The 22,131-nt window shown below is 36.8% G+C and overlaps 1 protein-coding gene across 3 annotated transcripts in view; it reads left to right on the top strand.

Moving 5' to 3' along the window:
• The window catches only part of GNA13 (G protein subunit alpha 13), a 38,806-nt gene extending 16,904 nt beyond the window's left edge, over positions 1-21,902 (top strand). For 2 of the 3 annotated variants that reach the window (XM_081027506.1, XM_081027505.1), the window contains exons 3-4: positions 10,253-10,303; positions 15,820-21,902. In XM_081027506.1, coding sequence (XP_080883632.1) covers positions 10,253-10,303; positions 15,820-16,392 — 624 coding nt within the window. In that variant the 3' untranslated portion in view covers positions 16,393-21,902. The remainder of the gene's footprint in view (positions 1-10,252; positions 10,304-15,819) is intronic. The other variant, XM_081027504.1, reaches the window with a different exon arrangement.
• The last annotated feature ends 229 nt before the right edge of the window (positions 21,903-22,131 follow it).

A 22,131-nucleotide genomic window follows, 5' to 3' on the forward strand; every position in this document is an offset into this window, starting at 1 on the left:
TTTCAAATAGTAAGATTCCATGATCTTTTTACTTTAGAGTCATTTTAAAGCTATGAACAAACCCTTTAAATAGAATTAGGCCTTGTTTTATGTTTATTGTCTTGAAGGAATTAAGTAGAATGTTGTAATTTTAGGTTTCAGATAAATAATGTGAGCAGAGCAATATCTTGTCATATTTCATATTTTCATGTGAATATGTGAAGAGAAAATAGAGGAAGGACAAGTAGGATAGGAAATTGAATCTTTAAATAATATTACCTTCTATATTTGTTGTAGCCATTGCCTTAGATCATTTCCTTAGATTGAAATGAAGAGTCTTAATTCATTAACCAACATTACTTCATTAACCAACATTAGCCCCAGGTTTTCATTTTGTACCTTATTTATATTTGGCATTATTTGATTCTTACTGTTAAACTTATATAAGTAAATGCTAGATGGAAAAACTTGTATTGCACAAAGTCTGTACATAAACTATTATCCTAAAGGCTCCTTATTTAGATGTGGCTTCACGAAGATATTTGCAGGGCTGAAATTACTAGTGTATACAAATGTGATACTGATTTAAAAAAAACCCTATCAATGGGCAGACAGGTAGTTCAGTTGGTTAGAGCGCGAGCTCTGGGCAACAGGGCTGCCGGTTCCATTCCCACATGGGCCAGCGAGCTGCACCCTCCACAACTAGAATGAAGTCAATGAGCTGCCGCTGAGCTGCCAGGTGGCCAGATGCTCAGTTGGTTGGAGAGCGTCCTCTCAACCACAAGGTTCCCAGTTCGACTCCCGCAAGGGATGGTGGGCTGTGCCCCCTGCAACTAACAACAGCGACTGGACCTGGAGCTGAGCTGCGCCCTCCACAACTAAGACCGAAAGGACAACAACTTGGATGGAGCTGTGAGTCCTGGGAAAAACAAACTACTACTGTTCCCCAATTAAGAAAAAAAAAAGGCCTGTAAATACACAGTTCCCCAATAAAGTCCTGTTTTAAAAAAGAAAGAAAAGAAAGAAAAACCTATCAGTCACTTTTAAAGGCAAGTTAATAAGTTTTCCTATTGAATAGATTTCTCCAAACATATGCTTAATAAAGCCTGCTTAATAAACATCCAGAAAACATTTTGAGCTGGCTTAGTTTGGGGATTAAAAGACCGATGTAAATTAAAGGCATATTACAGGTATACAAAAGCCTTACGGCAATAGATGCAATACGATATAGCAATACAATTCCCAATTGTAATTAATTTAAGGAATAAACAGAACTTTCTAGTTTTCTCTTATCTCTTGATATTTTTTTCCCTTTTTGAAATATTCCAAACTTGCAAATAGAAGGACTTAATGTGTATGGAAAATATGTAAGCCACTTGAAACCATTAGATTTAGCAGTTTTAGAACACAAACGTCTATTTTGTAGTTTGCTAGTACTAGGAAATGTTTTGCTGTTTATAGTTCTTTACTAGTGGTTGGTTCTTTATATAAAAGAGAAACTGGATATTAACTTTGAGTCACACTCATTTTCAGAATCACATGTGTACTTATATTTCAAAAGAGAAATTTCTCATTGCTTAGCTATCTTGGTAGTATAGATTTTCTCTGAAAAAAATTTTTTTTTTACCTAGAATACCATAAACACCTAGATTTGCTCCGAATTTTTCATGTGTTGCACTGTCATGCTTTTAAACAAAAAATTAAGGTGATGCTAGTCTCATAACTAAAAGGGCCTCAACACGTAAAAATAGGATGCTTTTTAATTCACTTTTTTGATTTTTTCTAATTGACTTATTTTTTTCACAGTGAACTTTCTGCCATTTACAGACTACTTAATTGGCTTGCAATTAAATTCTGAATATTTTACAAGATTAAACAATGGTAATTCATTTTAGTACCAAACTAAAATCTGATACATTATTTATAGAGTGCAGTTGTTTGAATTTTATTTGACCCTTTTATTCCACAGTGTTGTTTTACCTGTTTACCAGGTAAAAAGATAAGAGTGCTTCTTATTAAGCACTTTCAATTGCTCTATTTATCAATCATGCAAAGTTATGGTGTCTGTTATAGAAGCAAATTGATTTTGTAAATTTAGTTGAGGTTTTTAAGTTCCTTACGATCCTATGTTAAACTATAAGTAGCAATTCTAATAGTTTTTCTCATTTGTGGTTTTATAGCAGCTTAACAGTGTTACAACTAGAGTACCAGGTTTATTCATTTTTAACCACAAAAATCTCTGAGTTAGCTTTGAAAACCATGGACTATGGTGGATGTTTGAAAATAAGCTCTGGGGAGGTGGAGAGGAAGGCAGCTAGAACTGTAGTAAAGTATGTCTGAATTACCACATCAATTTTTAAAAAGAGAAAAGGAAAGCTCTATTTGTAGACTTAATTCTGTTTATATGTCATAACTTTTTGTCATGACATATATAACTGTTTATATGTCATAGGTCAAATGAAGGCCTGATGTTTTATTTGTAAGTCCTAATTGAATGTAAATGTTGCTTGAAATCTACTTTTGCAATAAGATAAAGCTAAATAAGTTTCTAATCTAGTTTTTTAATATTGTTGGCATTTTTACAAAGCTTAAACAAACAGCTACTTGGGTGTAATCAGCACCAAAAGATGAAATTAATGTAAAATCCAATTTTGAGTAAGATGAATGTCCAGCTCTGAACTGATGCTAGAGACAGCTACATCAGACTCACTTCTCTTAGAGCTTAAGTTACTGATTTGGTAGATGTGTGGTAGGCCTGGGAATACGGGTTTTTAACAAGCACGTTAGGCAGTTCTGATGCAGTGTCAGGATTAAGAACCACTGGTCGAAAACAAGAGTCAGGAAACTGCTTCTGTGAATGGCCAGGTAGTATGATACTTTAGACTTCACATGCCAAGAGATAAAATCCAAGGGCTTTTATGTAGGTATTTATGTAAGAAGAGAACACAGATTTCCACAATTTTTTTTCATTGATGAAACTCAAAATATATAATAATAAAATTGTATCCAGTGTTTTGTAATATAGAGTTACTAATAAGAAGAATGGGATTCTTTGGGAGAGGGATAATATCTTATTTCATTGGCTTCAAAGTTTTAGTATTCCCTATCAAAATCGCTTGCAAAATGTTCATCCATGAGTGCTGATCTGTGATGAAGTTTTACACATTTCATCCTTGAAAATGTCCTTTCACACAGATAGGTTCTGCCAAGTGAGTATGCTTTTAACTGAGCATAGTCACTGCTTGGAAGATGTTTACTCGTGTAGAATCCTGTCGCATTCTTCTCCATGTTTGCCTCTTGACATGTCATTTACATTGAAAATTAACCATTTTCGATGGAAGGTTAGGTGGAAGTGCCTCCTTGCATTGTTAAAAGGATTTTGAAATATGGAAATTTCCTTTGCACTTGCACTGGTGTCTGAAAGATGCTGCGGAACTATAATCTGATTTTGGAAATATGTATCGGCTACAAATTTGTGTGAGAATGGAGGCCTCGCTTTGTGTTAATTTTTGACAGCAAATAAAGCGTATAAAGCAGTTTTGACTGTGTGATTGAAATAATACTAGTTGTTGAAATGACTTTACCACTGTATGTTTTGCAAAAACTGTTTTGCGTTTTAATTTGGGGTTGAATTCACAAAGAAATGTGTCCAGGTCTTCCCTAAAGCTAATTTCCAAAGCCATTCAGTGGTCTACATTAGTGTTTGAAGGTGATTCTTGTTTGGAAAAAATTTGATTTCAGCCATTAGTTCAAAAAAATCAGTAAAAATTTCCTAAGCCATCAAACTGTAACAGAGCAAGTCAGCATATTCAGCCTCTAGTTCTGACAAATTTGTGGAACTGATGGTCAGGTCCATGAGAGCAAATTAAATTTATTATTGACACCACTGGCTCGATAACATATGATAGATTTATATTTTTCCCACAGAGTACCTGCTGGTGAATAATACAATGCATAACCATTTTCACAATCTTTGTAAGTTTGTCCCCTTTCTGCTCCACACACAGTTTTACCTCCATCTGTTGTAACACCCTAGCACATTCCGTACAGGTTGTGCTGATATAGCGTTTTCTCAGCTTCGTTGAAAACATTCTCATCTGTTCTGCACTAACATTCATGCAGGCTAATTGTTTCATCACTGCAAACTTGGCCCTGATTCCTTGAGTAAACAACTGAGCAGCAAATGGTAGTCTTTGCTGGCTAACAAATATGAACTGCTTGGAAGCTTACTTTGATTGCAGTCTCGTTTTTTTCATGTTTTGCTTTTGTGGAGAAATTCTGCTGTGAATAAACTATTCCATTAAAAATTTTGTAAGTTTTCTGACCATTGCTTTCCTGTGAGTTGGGATTATTTTGAAGAGTGCTAAGTCTGGTAATGTTGACGTCCATTATCTTGGTTTAGCATAGTTACAGTGTCACTGCATAATAAATACAGTGCCATCTAATTTGATATCAAAGTTATCCATCCACATTCCATTGTACCTCAAAAGCATGGCATTTAAAGTCTTTTTTGCTTTTTGTTTGATGAATGTGTACTAACTAGCTATAAAAAAAAGTCATGGCATGGGAATACCAGTGACAGTCAAAAACATTTTCAAGTTATAACTAGGTCCGTGCAATTTGTAGTGCAAAGTGAAGAGAGCCTCTGTCGGGAGAGCCCCCGTGGCTGCCGTGGAGTGGAAGCAGCCACAGACAGTACGCAGACAAATGAGCATGGCTGTGTTCCAATCCTGTTTTATTTGTGGACACTGACATTTGAATTTCATATCATTTTCAAAGGTCACAGCATTTCTTTTGATTTTTTTTTCCCCCCAACCATTTAGAAATGAGCCACACAAAACAGGCAGTGGGTGGGCCAGATTTGGCCTGTGGGTCATAATCGGAGGATCCGTGGTTTAGAATATAGAAACATGGGAGGAATACTCCAGTGGCTCTCAGCCATCCTTTCCTTCTGCCACTGCGGTAATTCATGACCACTTGTACTTGCACATACTATTCCTGTTGCACTGTGAGGAGAACACTTTTAAAGCTCCTGTTACATATTGCCAAATTGCTTTTTAGAATATGTATGCCTTGCTTTTTATAAACCTGTGTTTGATCGTCATGTCTGTAGACTTTAGAAGTTTAGATCAGACTTTAAAGTTAAAACTCTCTGCTTTGTACCTATGTTGTATAAGTAGAGTTGCCCCCTTCCTATTAACGTAAAGCTGCCAGTATTTGAGTATATTCTTCTGAAAAAGCAGATAATTTCTTCTTGTGTATTCTTTGGCTTCCCAGCTTAAATTTTATGTCTTTTTAAACTAGTATACTCTAAATCCTGTCCTGAGTATATTTTAGCTGTGCAGAAGACAGCGTTGAATAAATCTGTCTCCAGTTCAGTAACTGGGCAGATAAATTGCCAAGTCTCACTATAACTGCACATTTGTCTACCAGATATTGTTTTCTAATTTGCTTTCTCAGCCTTTCTGGTACCTTTAAACTCCGGGCTTCTGACCCATTTTGTCTTTGCAAGCAAAGACAGTATTTTTATAACAAATGATTCTGGTGAATGTGGGGCAACCTTGAGGCCATTTCTAGTTTAGCTGCAACTTTGTATAGTTCATACAACATAGTTCATAGAATTGATAGAATTTTTTAAATTCAAAGGGACTGAAGCTAGTTAATTTCATCTAGCATTTTATTCTTCAGTTAACTTAAACATATAGTTAACATATATAAACATAAACATATAAACATGTTATAAACATATATATATAAACGTAGTTACATATATAGTTATATATATATATAGTTACATTGCGTATGTGAGCATTTTATTCTTCAGTTAACTTAACTGAAAGCTCAACATTGTTCATTGGCTTTGTCAATCACAAAGCGTTCATTTCATTGGCTTTGTGACTAGAACCCAAGTCTACTGGCTGCTATGCCGTTATTTAGGTGGAAACATAAATATCCACAGGGTAAAGAAATCCCACAAGGCTTTCAGAGTGCCATGCTACTTTCTACTGTTCAGGCCTAACTACAGTAACCGAGAAAGTTATCTCAGTATTCCGAACAGAGAAAGAACGAAGGGATGACATAAAACATCTTAAACTTAAAAAGTTATGAGTATGAAATGGCTTTTCTTTGGAATTTTATTAGAAATTACCTTCAGTAACATAAAACAGGTTGGGGAAAGTTAAAATAGTCTCAAGTCATAACCAACAAAAAGTGAGTCTTAAACACATACTGTTTCTTGCCCAATACGTGAAATTATCTTCTGTATTAGCCAAGAGACTGGGCAACACAACTCGAATGATGAGTCACAACAGAAGTGAATTTAAGATTAAATAGACACTTAGATCTAAAGAAAGGAGAACTTAAATTTAAATCAATTGTACAAACTGAAATTGTTGCCTAGGGCAGAACTACAGTGATTATCTATTGAATCACAGAACTTCCTCATTTTACTATTGGTTAAATTGAGGCCCTGAGAAGTTTAGACTGGAATTCACATCTTTCCCGTAACATTAATATGAAACAGCTAGCTAGAAGACTTTTGATCACTTCTGAAACTTAGGAAAAAATATTTTGGAGAAATTTTCCTCTAGTACATCATACTTTATTCACTAAATACTTTTGGGGAGGAAGGAGAGGCAGCTACCAGGTGCTGGGCACTGAACTAGGTATAAAATTTGCGTAAGGGCACTAATGCACAAACAGGAGGCGACGACCAGAAGCTCTCGGGCTTACTGAGAACAGAGATGTCATTATTCATTTTCCACGTCCTTCATGGTTAAATTGCAAAAAAAATACATTTTATGTTTTTTAATTTGGAATATTTTTTTGAGATTGTAAAAAGACAGGTTTTCTCTTTTTTCAGTAAAACTCTTTAAAGCTGTTGTAAAAAATTTTCTCTAAATTACCTAATTCAGAAAAGTGTCCTTTTATAGCATATGCACGTGTGCATTTGCATGCACTCACGTGTGTGCTTAAAAGCTTCCTTTGATGGACTGATCTGTTAGCAATATGAAGCTTTAGTTTCCCGTCCTTGTATTAAAAGATTATTAGGCTTTTCCGGTCTCCCACTCTGTTTTCTTATTAATGGAAGGATTGGTATCACCTTTGATATAAAATGGTGAATTAACTATCCTTTTTTTTTTACGTGAGAAGTTATTTTAAACCGAAATGTATTCATATATTCAAATGTTTGAAAGTGAATTACAAATATTTTTATTTCACTTTTATAGTCTTGAGTGCACAAAAGACTTCGTAAATAATACTAATGAAACTTTCTTCACTAGAAGTTGAAATTTAATAGTAGGAGCACATGCATATTTGTATAATTATTACTGTTTGAGATTATGAATTCATAATAAACAAAGGCATGTAGTAATTTGAACCCAAAAGATCTAAGATATTCCCTCTTAGGGAAGAAGGTTAAATCAGGAGGCTTCAGTGTAAATAACTTAAAATATTTTTTTATATTTGTATACCAAGAGATGATCAAATAGGGACAATTTTTCTTTTTAAAAAAATAGAATATAGTCACTCATAGACACACAAAGTTACCTTTTCCATCTTATAAATAGCTAAAATCAAAGCATACATAATACAGATGCATTCTCATCATAATTCCTTGAGTTCAGATTTTTATGGAATTAAGCATTTTTTGGATTTCAGAAAGATAATACAGTACATGTACTGATTATGTAATATCCACAACGTTAGCAAAACATTTGAATAAAGACTGTAAAGAACCTCACATCTATTCGGGTCAGGTTTTGCTGCCAAATGAGTGTTGGGGCCAAGCTTACTACAAAAAAACTTGTGGATAAGTGGTTGTTAATGGACCTTCATTTGGTAATCTGCTACTTTAACATTTATTTAATGGTATAAATATTTCATATGTAGCAATTACATCAAAATAATAATTTGATGACTTATGTTACTGGTAGTATACCAGAATTTATTAAATCATTCTCCTAATGAGTGAGAAAATGAATTTCTACATCTTGCTATCATAAGTGGCACAGAGTAAAATATCTTTTTGTTTGTATCATTTTAAGTTGAGTAAATTCCTTAGAATGGCTAAGAAGAGTTCATTACACGTTTTATGAGTTATACTTACAACTTTGTAAAAAGTTTGTGTGAATTTTCAACATCACTAGAATAAATATACCAATTTCCCTCTACCCTCAGAAACAATGGATTGGGTATAAACATTTATTTTCTAAAAGGGGGAGGAGGTCTTGCTGCTTTAGATAATGTGTTCATCTTAAGGTTACTTTAACTTCCATTTATTCGATCATTAGTTAAGATAAACAGCAATACTAACTGAAATAAATATTTGTATAGTTGAATTTTTATTCTTGATTTGGATATGGAAAGTGTAATTTTCTGTTTTAAACAGAGCTCTCTTGCTCTGCGGTCCCTAAAATGATAAGCATCAGTCACCACAATGTGGACTCTTTCAGTTTGTACCTTAGTTTATTATAGAAGGATCTGCAGGACACTCTTATATGGTCTTGGCTTAATTTATCTTCATCATAATTTCACTATTAATAAACTCAGTCATTTTCACTCTTGGATAGGAGAGAATCAGGAGAACATTTGTGGCAGTAAGCACTAGGCATCTTAAAGATGTTTAACCTCCTTGCCTTAGTAATTCTTCTGAGCTCACTAAGAACATAATTCAAGACCACATACAGCTGTACTCAAAGCTGTTTATCACAGCATTATTTATTTTTAAAATATAAACTGTTTACAAAAAGGAAGAAACTCAAATATCCAATATTTAGTGATTTTATTTAACTTTTTAGCATGAATAGTGGGGGTTATTTTGACCATTGGAATTTACTTACAATTACTTAGTGGAAACATTAGGATGCAGTCTTGTCTCTGTTATTTCAATTATGTTAAATATACAAAAAGTGATTAGAAGGAAATATCCTTAAATATTAACTGGCTGTTTTTTGAGTAGTGGAATTAGTAGTTATTGCCTGTTTCCTCCTTTTTTCAGTTTTCAAACTTTCCACAGTGAATTTATTATTAATACTAAAATCAAGAAAAAAGTAAGTGCAATATACAACACTACTACCAGTTAAAACACACCTTTTTTGAAATGTGTTTAAATTTCACTTAAGGCATTTAACATTCGATCAGTGTACATATTACTGAAAGAGTAACCGTTTTGTTGATCTGACTCATACATAAACAGTGATTGTCTTTTATTATATTTGTCTAACAAACTGACGTATATACTTCAGTGAAACAGAATTTGTAATGTTTATTTGAATTTTACTTTTTAAGTACTTTAAATATATAAGTTCATTTAATTATTGATGTTATTTAAAGATTAAGGTTAAATTCCCTTTGACCTATAAAATGTTTTCCATCCAAACACAAAAATATTTTTTCATTAAAATAGATGACATAATGCAAAATATTTGTACAGGAGTAACCAAATCATCTCTTTGTTAACCTAAAATGAATTCCTTGAAGATTTTTCTTTTCCTTTTTTCTAAAAATCATCTTTAGATGTTGTAAAAACTGTACCAATATTCCAAGTCCAGAAAAAAAGCAGTATTATCTACCACTGCTTACTACCCTCCTCTCTGTCCTCTGTACAACTGTTTCCTTTTAGGAATGTATTCTCATACAGTTTAAATACTTGAAATGCCTGGAGGTCCAATAGAAATCTGGGCTCAGACAGAGAGGGCTGGTCACCCAGGAAAAGACCTATTGGAGAACAGGAAGCTTGCAGGATTATTCAAAATTTTCTGGAGCAAGGCGTGTCTCCAGGCCACGCCTGTTCCTGGAGATTTTTTTGTGTGGTGGTCTCACCTCATGTCCAGTTTGCTCTTGTTTCTGAAGATAACTGCTGCTGGTATAAACTTAAGAGAAAAATGTGGAGAAAGAGAATCCCACTTAAGTTTTAGTTGTAGATGTATGTATGAGTATTTATCTCAAAAGCAGTTTCATCTTTTAATTACATCTTCCCTTTGGATGCGTAGATAGTGATATCAGGAGCATACATATAATCCTGTCCAAGTAGGTGATCGCTTGGGGGTATCATTTATGTGAAGCATTTGTGGAATTAACCAGGCTGTGGCACTCTGGCTGAGGCAGGCATTTCACACGTTTTTAGTGGGGTTTAGCTGTTGAGTCTGAAATTGGTGACTCAGCAAACGATGTTTGGATTAAGTGTACAACCAGACAATTTAATATAAACTGTCGTAACAAAATCTTCCATTTCTCAGCCCTAATAACTTTTTTTTCTTCTTGGTTTTAGGGTGAATCTGTAAAATATTTCCTGGATAACTTGGATAAACTTGGAGAACAAGTAAGTTTTAAACTGAATCTTTATTGCCATTTGAAAACAGTAGTCAGGATATTGGTGTTAGGGAATGTAGAAAAATTACGTATCAAGCTTTTTGCTTCTTCCTTTTAACTAGTGATAGTATGCTGACTGTTCCTGCTTCATTTTTTCTCCCTCTATTATCCAGGTCTTTGCCATTTCCTTAAGGAATGCCCTGTCCACAGCTTCATGAAACTAAAACTGTTTAGGGAAAGAAGTTTATGTATGAAAATGAGATTGCACATGATCTGTGCTACTTCACTGTCCTTTTGGGTTTTTTTGTAAGAGAAACAGGAAGAAAACGGGGTTAATTGAATTAAAAACATTTCAGCAAATGTTATTTCCCAGTCGGGACTCCTTTATGTTGAGTTACAGCATAGGAGGGCTAGATGCTGAAAAAACACCACGATGTAAGAGAAGGGGTCGCCCTTGGGAAGAGAGGTTGTGATTTTCTTGCACGTCCCCCTCAGAGCCAGCAGCTCAGCTGGCACTGCCTGGCCCTGGCCCCCTAGGCCCACGGTGTGTAGAACTGCCGCATTACACTGTGTTCTCCATATCACACTCATGCAGGAGACCTCACTGGAAGAAACATTCCTGATACTTGAGAAATGTTTGAAAGCATTGCCCCAGAGTCATTTGTTACCTGCTAAATTTAGTGTGGCTTTGTTTGCCTCCCCTTGCAGCAAATTTCTGTTATAAATTTTAATACAGTCTTATGGATTCCTTCAAGTTGTTATTGTAAAAATGTAAGTGAAGGAAAGCACAAAATGAAACCCACTGGAAATAGGAAAGTAACATACTAATGTATCTAGGACATGTGAAAAAGTACCTTCTTTTTGCTCTTGCAGGATAATTTTTGTATTTTCCCTTATTTTATATTTTGCTAAATTGCATTTGTCTACCCTTAAACCAGTATTTTTCTCCTTCCTCTTTCCTAGACACAGGTGTTCCAGAAATTGAGATCTCTGTATTTATCTGTGTTTACTCAGCCCACATCAGTGAAACTTTTATTAAGACTTATTTCATTGTCACTTTTCCATCTGATCAGATTATAAGCCTAAGTATAGGCCAATGGAGAGAAGCCTTAGTAGATAAACTAATTTTTAAGAGTTATTTCATGTTTTCCAACCCAGACACCGCTGACTTGACCTGCTCTCCTTAATTTGCCTTTTCAGATAGGCCTTCTCTGAGCACACCACTCAAAGTAGATCCCCTCTTGTTTTCATCAGCAGCCCTTGCTTTTTTCAAACTTCGTTGTTCTTACTCCCGTTGGTTTATTTGTTTACATGTTCATTGGCCTTTTACCCACCTCTTTCCATAAGGGCAAGGACTTCATCTCTTGACTGTGAAGAGTTGAGTTCTTGATGCCTAGTGCATGGCACATAGTAGGCACCAAGCAAATAGCTTGTGAATGAATGACTAGAGGCCAACCCCAGTCAATTTGTATTAGCTACTTAAGGGTCTTTTGTTGAGGACAATTCTGAGGCCACATCTAGAAGAATATGAGAAAAGTACTGTGATGAATAGGTAGTTATAAAGGAGGGGAGAAAAAATTCTGGGTGTGCTATAGATTGGCCACGCATTCTGTGCATATCAGATAAGTTACAGAATCACAGAATGCATTTGCTTGTCCATCTCTGACTGTATACAGTACCAGGGCCATCGAAGCCCTGCTGTGTGCCAAGCCCCATGACTCTGATAGGTGGAACAGCACAGGGTCAAGGACACGGGTTGTACAGCCCCCTAGGTTCTAATTCCAGTTCCATCACAGACTGGCTCTGTCTGACCTTAGGCGTTTCTAAACCTTAGTTTTTCCATCCATATCATAGATATAGTACGAGAACTGACCTCATAGGGTTATGGGATGTTTACATGAAATAAACCTCATGTCTCAGTCTGCTCGGGTTGCCATAACAAAAGACCATAGAGTGGGGGCGCTTAAGCAGCAGACATTTATTTCTCACTATTCTGGAGGCTGGAAGTCCAAGATCAAGTGCCAGCATAGTTAATTCTGGTGAGGATTCTTTTCCTGGCTTACAGATTGTGGCCTTCTCACTGTGTCTTCACAGGCTTTTGTTCAATGCATAGTCCTGGAGAGAGAGAGAGAGAGAAAATTTCTCTTTCTTATAAGGCCACAAATACTGTCTGGTTAGGACCCAACCCATATGACCTCATTTAATCTTAGTTACTTCCGAAAAGCCTCAGCCCCAAATATAATCACATTGGATGTTAGGGCTTCAACATGTGAATTTGTGAGGGAGGGCACGATTCAGCGCATGGCTCCCCGAACGGCTCTCAGAACGGTGCCTGCGCGTCATTGGTGCTCAGTGCTCGTAGCTGTTCTGTTCTCTGATCCCTGTATTTAAGGAACGCATTCTAATCAGAGACATAGCTACTATACACAAAACAGGCAGAGGACAGTTAAATGATACTGATTATTAGTTCATAGTGGGGAGAGATGTTTTGGCTGGAGAAGTTGGAGCTAGCCAGTGAGAGTAGGTGAACCTGAGCCACCTGAAAGGTGGGTTGGATTTAGATAGGGAAATAGAAGATGCAGCCCACCAAGATGAGAGACAGCTGGATGTGGTTCGTTTTAGGCGGCACATCATACGTGAGGCTCTTGGCTCTAACTCATAACAACAGGTTTCTAGCAGGTAGGAGCTTGTGTTTGGATGCCTTGTTCATTGCACTTGCACTGTTGTGCAAGTCCGTGGACACGTAACGGTATCATGACGTGAAGCTCTGTGCAGGTCTTGATGTTAGGCTCTGTGGTGAGCCTGAACTCTGTGGAGCAGTCTGCTGCTTCCAGAAAACGGAGTCAGGAGGGTCATGAAAGCTGCTCAGCCAGATTGGGATCTGATGAAGTAAGGTTGCACCATACGCACAAGTCCTGAAGTCATGGTGCAGGAGGGTTAGTCTAGGGGAGGCTCAGAGATGGAGGAGCTGAGAGGTACGAGACATCCAAGGCAGAGAAACCAGTGAAGAGATGGTAATCCACACCTGAGATGGAAAAAAATGAGGACAGTGGAAATAAAGAGGAAAGGGAAACTGTAAGAAAGACTCAAAGAAGGAGCAACAGGATTAGTATAAGATAGAAAATGGTAGAGAAGAGTCCAAGGTCATAGGGAGGCTTACAGGACACTGACAGTGTTGGTAGAGCAGGAAGCAGAAAGAAAAGCATGTGAGTTGGACTAGAGGAGTTGGTAAGGATGAAAATGAGTTTTCTTATTGAATATGTTGTGTCTGTGAATAGATTATCAAGTGCAGATGAGTGGTGAGCATTTATAAAGGTGACTCGAGAGACTTGAATGGAAGTTTCCCTGGCTATCACAGCCTTCTTGATTTCCCTCTATAGCAGTGGCGATGGTGGTGGCAGATGCAGTAGGAACAGCTGGTCTAGGAACACATAACACAGTTTGTAAGCACTGAACTCATTTAACTCATTTAGTCCTCACAGCATCTCTATGAATGTTATGTACGGTATTTTACAGATGAGGAAATTGAGACAGAGAAGTTAGGTGACTTATCCGAGGTCACACAGCTAGTATGTGGACACTGGCCTTGGATCCATAGTCCTAATCACTGTTACTGCCATACCATTTAGCATTGCGTTACATTGTCCTGTGTTTTATGCTTTATATGAATTAGCTTTTAGCATCCTAACTGGATTGTTAGCTCCTAACTAGGTAATAATAAAGAGCTTTTTATTTTTATGGAATTAGAAAATTTTTATAAAAAGAATAACTCAGGGCTGGCATGTTTCTGAAGCAGCTGGCACACATATACATGCACTGTAAATTGGTACCACCTTTCTAGAAAGCAGTTGGGTGTTGTATCCAGGGTCATCAAAATGTTCATAACCTTTGACCTCATAGCCTTATTCTTGGTTATTTAATCTCAGGAAATAATCCAAAAGGGGGAAAAAGGTTTCTGCACAAGAATTTCAATGTAACAGCACTTCTATTAATTAAATCAAAAATTGAAAACCTAAATGACCACTAGGAGAATGTTTATGTAAATGATATCACATTAATGCATTCAATGTATTTTATACTCTTTTAAAACGATACACAGCTGTATCAGCATGTAAAACAGTTCATGATAAAATGTTAGGCAAAAAGTGGGGGGAAGCTGAAAATTGTGGGTATGCTGATCATAATGAACCAAAGCTAGTAGGAAATGTGGAAGCCCATTTATTGGAGTCTTCGAGTTATTTAATAAGTGGCTGTGGATTACAGATAAATGAGAACTGCCTACTTTCTTTAATTCTTAACTCCAGTGTACCATTTTTTAGGAGATAAGTATTTGCATTGTTATGACATTTCAAAATCATATTACACTATTTTGAAAGGCATAAAATGAAGCATTATGAACAAGAGTTGGCACTGTTTTAAAATATTGCCTTGATTTTTAAAAATATTTTGACCTTGATGAGGAACATTTAAAAGCCCTCCTCTTCAGTATTGCCAAAAAAAGCGATGTCAAAGGTCTTACAAAATACTAGTCCTAAAAGAGAAAGAACCAGTCACACTGACTGCATAAGGAAGTGTGCTGTCAGGGAGTAGCTTGTGGGACCAGCAGCTTCCATCCTTTCAGGGTCTTATCGTTGACTGATCCTGTTCACAGAGAAAGGCCCATTTGATCTTTGCTTAAACTCTCCCTCAGAGGCAGGTAGGCCAGGGATGGCCACCTTCATTTCACAGGCAAAGGTGCTGACAGAGTCAGTGACTATTTGTGTCAGTAGATGAGAAAGCTGGAACCCAGATACACTGTACTTTGGAACAAACCTAGGAAGGGGCCCAAAGTGTATTCGGTTTATTAGATATAGGATAGGAAGTATTTTCCATACGTGTCGTGTAGCAGCAGTGATAACATGGAGGGACCAGTGTAGAAGCTCTTAGTCACGAAGGCTGGTACACAGTGGAGAAATGTTTAGAATGGGGGGGGGGCAGAAGGAGGGGGGAGAGAGAGAGAGAGAGAGAGAGAGAGAGAGAGGGAGAGAGGGAGAGAGGGAGAGAGGGAGAGAGGGAGAGAAAGAGGGAGCGATCTGTGAACTGGAAAGTGATTTCTGGGAATTGACATTTCAGACCTGATTGCCGTTCGAGGAGTAAGGAGCAGGTGGCTGTGCCAGCAGTGAGGTCATGTTGGCTGGAACTAAGAGCGGGGAATGGCGAGGAGTCATACTGACAGTACATATAGCAGTGGGCAGGGGAATGAGGACACTTGGGAGATGAGACCTCAGTTTGAGTAGTCGTGGAGGGGTGGAAAAAAGTAGGCGCCGCTCATTGCAGTGAATTTCGAACCAGTCTTTGTACATTAATATTTTAATATATCTTGGCATTGTCTAATGAGAAGAATAATAGTATTGATGCTTTACTGTTATCAGGTGTCCTTACAAAGATAGTTTTGTTTGCATTTCCATTCACTAGATCAGTTAGAACATTAGCAATTCTGATTACTTTTGGATTGCTGAGTCTAAAATTTTTTTTTTTCTTTTCCAGGATTACATTCCATCACAGCAAGATATTCTGCTTGCCAGAAGACCCACCAAAGGCATTCATGAGTACGACTTTGAAATTAAAAATGTTCCTTTTAAAATGGTTGATGTAGGTGGTCAAAGATCAGAAAGAAAACGTTGGTTTGAATGCTTCGACAGTGTGACATCAATACTTTTCCTTGTTTCCTCAAGTGAATTTGACCAGGTGCTTATGGAAGATCGACTAACCAATCGCCTGACAGAATCTCTGAACATTTTTGAAACAATTGTCAATAACCGGGTTTTCAGCAACGTCTCCATAATTCTCTTCTTAAACAAGACAGATTTGCTTGAGGAGAAGGTGCGAATTGTGAGCATCAAAGACTATTTCTTAGAATTTGAAGGGGATCCCCACTGCTTAAGAGACGTCCAAAAATTCCTGGTGGAATGTTTCCGGAACAAGCGCCGGGACCAGCAGCAGAAGCCCTTATACCACCACTTCACCACTGCTATCAACACGGAAAACATCCGCCTGGTTTTCCGGGACGTGAAGGATACTATTCTTCATGACAACCTCAAGCAGCTTATGCTCCAGTGACCTGCACAAGACTTGCTCTTTTAATCCCTTCTTTGTCCTTTGGATTGTTTTCTGTTTTTTGGTTTTTTTTTTTAAATAGTTTACAACAGGAATTAGAAAAATCTTGATTCTGTGTTTAACTTCTTCGAAATCTTAGTCCTTCCTCTGTGGACTTGGGTTTGTGGCTGAAAACTGCTGAGTAACGCACCGGCGATATCTGCTGAAATTTGGGCTTTGATCTGTCTCATTATGGCTTCCATTTAGAGAGGACTTGTCATTTCCTGCCAAACCTCAAGGTATATTTCAGGCTTTCAATTCTTCCACTTTTCAAACTGAATTCTCCTGTAGTGCCAAGTATAGAAGGTGTCCTTAAATATTCGTAGGTATGAGGTTAAGAATATTCAGTTCTAAAACAAATGAGATATCTTTTGTCCGCCCTACATTTGTGCCTCGCTTTCTACACTTGTGACTTACTTTGAAAGGGCTGTTGGAAAAAAATTTGAACTTAGGAATAATGTTCTATAGATTTACACAGATTTAGCCTTCATGTATTTTTAATTGCTTATAGACACAACAGTTGTTTTTCAGTTTCTGTGGTTTCTAAAGGTAATGTTTGTAGTGTTTTAAAAGTTTACATAAGGATTTCTGGTGTCATGGTAAAGAACGTTCACCAGTGGTACTGCGGGGGGGTAGCAAAAGGCAAGCAAGTGCCATATATAGTGTTTTGGTCAAAGTTACTAGTGAAATATCATTTACCCTTCTCATATTTAAATATCATGGAATAAATGTGCCATAAGTGAAACATTTTGGCCATAGCAGTAACTAAAAATTGCAAGAAACTTGATAACAGAATTTTCTAAATAAACAGCCTTTTCCAGAATGTTAAGTGTTTTACTCTCAGTCTTTTCAACCCTGTCTCAGATGATTTGGGGCCTTATTGTAGCAAATCATTGTTATGCCATCACAGACATCTTTCTTTTGTTCTCCTGTCCCCATCAGCTCAGACTGTGGCATTTATTGGACTTTTTTGTTCATTTGGAGCTGGCCAAAGGCAGTATTTTCTTGTCACAGTATTCAAGAAGGTATTATTTCAGATTTCTATTCAATCTTGGTGTGTCTATGAAAGAGACAGTACGTCCGTGTTTGTATGAAATTCCAGCTCATTGATGTACATTTTTAATGTTTTAAGGATACTCCCAAGAATAAGTAGTAACTTTTTAGTTGACACCAAAAGTTGATTGCATTTGACCCCCTTCCATCACTTACCAAATTCAAATACCAATGAAGTACCCGTTACAAGTACATTCATAGCACACTCATGAGAATGGCTGGTTTGCAGTACTAAAAATACCGCCCTGTAGGTTATGTGTGGTTTTAGAATTGGATTAGAGAAACAGACGTACAAGGCTGATGACAGTTTGGAAAGTATGGCAGCTTTTCTCCTTTTCCTGAAAATTGTGATTAAGACTGTGATCTCTGTCACTTTACTGTATAGCTAACCATGTTCTCAGGTATTTTATTGGCTAGAAAGTTCTGGAAAGATGGGTCAACATTAGGGCTCACCCAGCCTTTCCAGCCATAACACAATGGCTCTTGGCCTGTCTTGCTGTCTAGTATGAGTAGGGCTTTTCAGTGAGCTAACCTGGGATCGTTCTTCACACACCTGACTTATCTTGCATTTGGCATTCCACCCTCATGGTATCCATAGTCACTTGCAGTGTGTCCATGCCTTGGCAATACATGACCTACAGGCCTGTACCCCGACACGATAACACAAGTGTTCATAGTACAGTTCATGCGTGTTGGCAGAGTCTACATGTAGCGCTGCTTGGCAAAAAGAATACTTTGTTTCAATCCACAGACTAAGAATAATGTCAGTGCTAGTGGATATCTGAATATGTGTTCAGTAACAGGGACTTTTTGGTGGCAGTCTGTGTAAATTTATCAAATAGCTTTATTGAATGGCCAGAACACTGTTTAACTCCAGCAAAAGCTAAAAAGTAAGTTCCCTGTATAAATAGGAAACTTAGTCTATTTACATTGTATTTAAGATCTGTGATATGAACCATAAAATTGCCTGACAAAGCAGAAATAATCACGTTTCCCCATGTTGACCACCACCAAGACATGTTAAAACACCAAATAGATGTGGTATTATTTTGGGCATTTGCAGTTTTCTTTCCATGTGCATGTGATGTCTGAGAGTCAACATTCTTTTATAGTAATATCTAGACTATATTTTGAGGCAGTAAATTACTTATATTTCATGGCACACGCGTTGAGAGATGGAACTGTAAGGTTCACACTTTTTATATGCTATGTTTTTAAACCATGTGAAGGAGTTGTTTTACCCCTATTGTGAAAACCAGATCCTTTTGAAACACCACCACTAGATGAAGAGGGAGGTGAAATTCAGCGAAGTTAAAAGGACACTCAGTTTTCACTACGTCAATTTCCCTCTAATCTCTAAAAAAGTAATTTAAATACAAATTTCTTTGGTGTTTTTCATTTTCTAAGTCTTTACAGTTATGATTTGGAATAAAATGTGCCTAATTCTTCATTCCATTCTGTTCTTAAACCTGAATGTCTTCTCATTTAGTTGCTATGAAAAATCACACAAGTGTCTTTTTTGACCTTGAAGAATTTTATAGTATACAGAGTTGCCTTATAAATCAAAGAACACCACAAATTTGGGCCTTGATTTTTATAGGGAAAAGTTTTTGTTAAGTGTTTTCTAAAGATCCAAATAATTTAAGGTGTGTCTCTGCCACTTAAATTATTTTTAATACAAGGAATTGTTGCTTTCTGCCAAATACTGTATTAAGTTGTGATCTTCATTTCAGTCTTTTTGTCTGGAAAAGGCTCTTGATGGCTAGAGAACAGCCGCAACCCAAGAAAGGAATGTGGAATGAAAAAGATGCGTTTTTGTTTTGTTTTTTTGGAAGTTTCATTGGCATGTATTTTACATAGTGAAGATCTGTAGGTGAATCTCTCAGGTGAGGTTGTTTAGGGAAATCCTTGTTCAGTTGGTGGCAGTCGTTGGTTTAAACTAGAAGGAAGTAAGATGACCTTAATACAAGAACTGATTGGAAGTATTGATTTAGATTCCACTGAAATCACATGCCCTATAACTTTTTGTAAGAAAGAATGAGTAAATCTTAACTTCCAATGTATACCCAAATACTTGTATTTATGCTTTTGATAAAATGTATTTTCAGCATTAACACACATATCCGGTTATGCCTTATTTACATGAATAAAGTTGCCAAGTTATGTTTTGTTATGTTCTGAAAGTCAAATCACTATTTGAGAAGCCCTCAAATTGGTGCTTTCATTATATAATGATACATTTAGGCAAAACCCCAAACCAAGCCGTTTGAAACAAGATTCTCTCCATTGCAATTTGTAGCAATATTATTTCTGTATGTGTAACGGGAAGGCTGAATATCAGTGTTAACTCTTAATTTCTTGTTTGAATCCATGAGATCATGACTGTAAAGCTCCATCAAATATTTGTAACAAACTCTCTAATAAATATAGAGAAAGTCACTCTGTTACCTTTTCATTTCTTTTAATTTTATTTGAGGAAACAAGAACAGAAATTGTGCACGTGTGTTTTTCAGTTGGAGGTTTGACTTAGTGCCTGTTCACTGTATCTCTCCTTCCCTTCATTCCAACAGGTTAAGTTCCATTAGTTGCAAACGATCTGTCCATGTGTTGTGCTGCTTGGCGAACAGCATTGATTTTGTAATGTTAGGATGCATGCTGGCTTTTCAGTCTAGTAAACATGAAGAAGGGAGGGATTGTATGTGAGTGGGTGTGTATGTGTCTCCACGTTCCAAATAAAGCAAATGATGGCAGTACGTGCCCATTATTTTACGGTACGAGGTTAGGGCTTAATAAATTTGTGTTGGAGACTGAAGTATAAGTCTAAACCTGAACATTTTCAACAAGTTGGACTTCGTGGCTTATTCAAGTACCAACAAGTCACTATTAGCCTTACGGGCTGGTAAGTGATTATTAACATCATTTGAAGTACAGTGTTTGTACCGCTAGCATTCTTATGTCCGTACTTGAATGTATAGTTAGCATTTAAGTAAATCTGTTCATTCTTGTATCATCCAGGTCTAACCCCTGATTTCAAATGCCAGAGCTTATGTGGACCAAAAAGCATTAATGATAGGGCAGTGTTTTCTGGATTGATGAAAGATCGTGTGCCCTGTCCATGTCTGCTGTTGATGATGAAAATTTCCAGATGGATCAAAGTATGCTAGGACTCACTATGCATAAATTTTCCATCAGTGAAAGTCATGATAGAAATATGCTGCTTGGTATCTAAATTGGGTTTGTATTTAGAAAGCTTGTTATAATATTTCTTGCCATAGTAAGTGATGCATTTGTCCTCCGTCGTGCCTATTTGATGGTACCCGGGGTGAAAAGGGAAGGGGCCTTCTTGGAAAGTAGGAGGTCTGACAATTAAGTTCACGAACTTGTTGCAACGATGTTGCTAACCTTTTTTTGCTATCAGAGGAATTATTCATTATGGGTTTTTACCAACTGGACAAACAGTTAACCAAGTTTACTATTTGGAAGTGCTGAAAAGGCTGCGTGAAAAAGTTAGACAACCTGAACTTTTCGCCAAGAATTCGTGGCTCTTTCATCACAACAATGCACCAGCTCACACGGCACTGTCTGTGAGGGAGTTTGTAGCCAGTAAACAAATCACTGAATTGGAACACCCTCCCTACTCACCTGATCTGGCCTCCAGTGACTTCTTTTTTTACCTGAAGATAAAGGAAATATTGAAGACATTTAATTGATGACATTCATGACATCAAGGGTAATACAATGATAGCTCTGATGGCCATTCCAGAAAGAGTCCCAAAATTGCTTTGAAAGGTGGACTAGGCACTGGCATCGGTGCATAGCTTCCCAAGGGGAGTACTTCAAAGGTGACCATCGTGATATTCAGCAACGAGGTATGTAGCACTTTTTCAGGGATGAGTTTGCGAACTTAATTGTCAGGCCTCGTATATATAACAATGCAACAAACCATACTATTCACCCTTTCTTTACCTCTTACTTGAAAGCAGTAGCATAAAATGTCTTAAATGGCTTTTGTGTACTAATGTGGTGAAAGCTCATTTACCACAAGAAGCCTTATCAAAAAGTATTCTTTGTAACAACCTCATAGATTCTGTACCCAACAAAACATGCTTTGTATTAGTTCTGTATAAAAGTATTTGCGGTTTAGGATTTTTTTATACGTGTGTCTTTTTATAACTTTCCAGGAACTAAAGCACATTATCTGATACTGTAAATTATTTTCTGTCAGCGCTTAAGTTCAGGATTGGCAATAAATTATTTCTAAAGTAGGTCTGCAAATGAAAGAACGGTTTGATTTTATAAATGAGTTGCTAGTTCATTAAGGCTTTTTACTTTTGTACATATTTTGCAAAAATTTTGCCTCTTGCTATTAATATTTGCTTTGTAAAGATTGCTGCCATTTAATAAACATTTATAAACTATTCAATACTATGATGTTATTTAAACGGACAGTTTGATAAATGTAAAGTGTAAAGCAGATACTTAAAATTTGAAAGCAAAAGTTTCATCTAGTGACTTAAAAAGCACAGTAATCTCTATTTCGGCAGATCTCCAACCATACTTTGCCTTAATATTACTCTATACACTTTTCCTCACTAAAGATGGAGGTGTCGACTTTGTCTAAGGAAGTCCCAGACTCACAATATGCTTTGA

The sequence above is a fragment of the Rhinolophus hipposideros genome (assembly GCF_964194185.1).
Source record: "Rhinolophus hipposideros genome assembly, chromosome: 20".
Lineage (NCBI taxonomy): Eukaryota > Metazoa > Chordata > Mammalia > Chiroptera > Rhinolophidae > Rhinolophus > Rhinolophus hipposideros.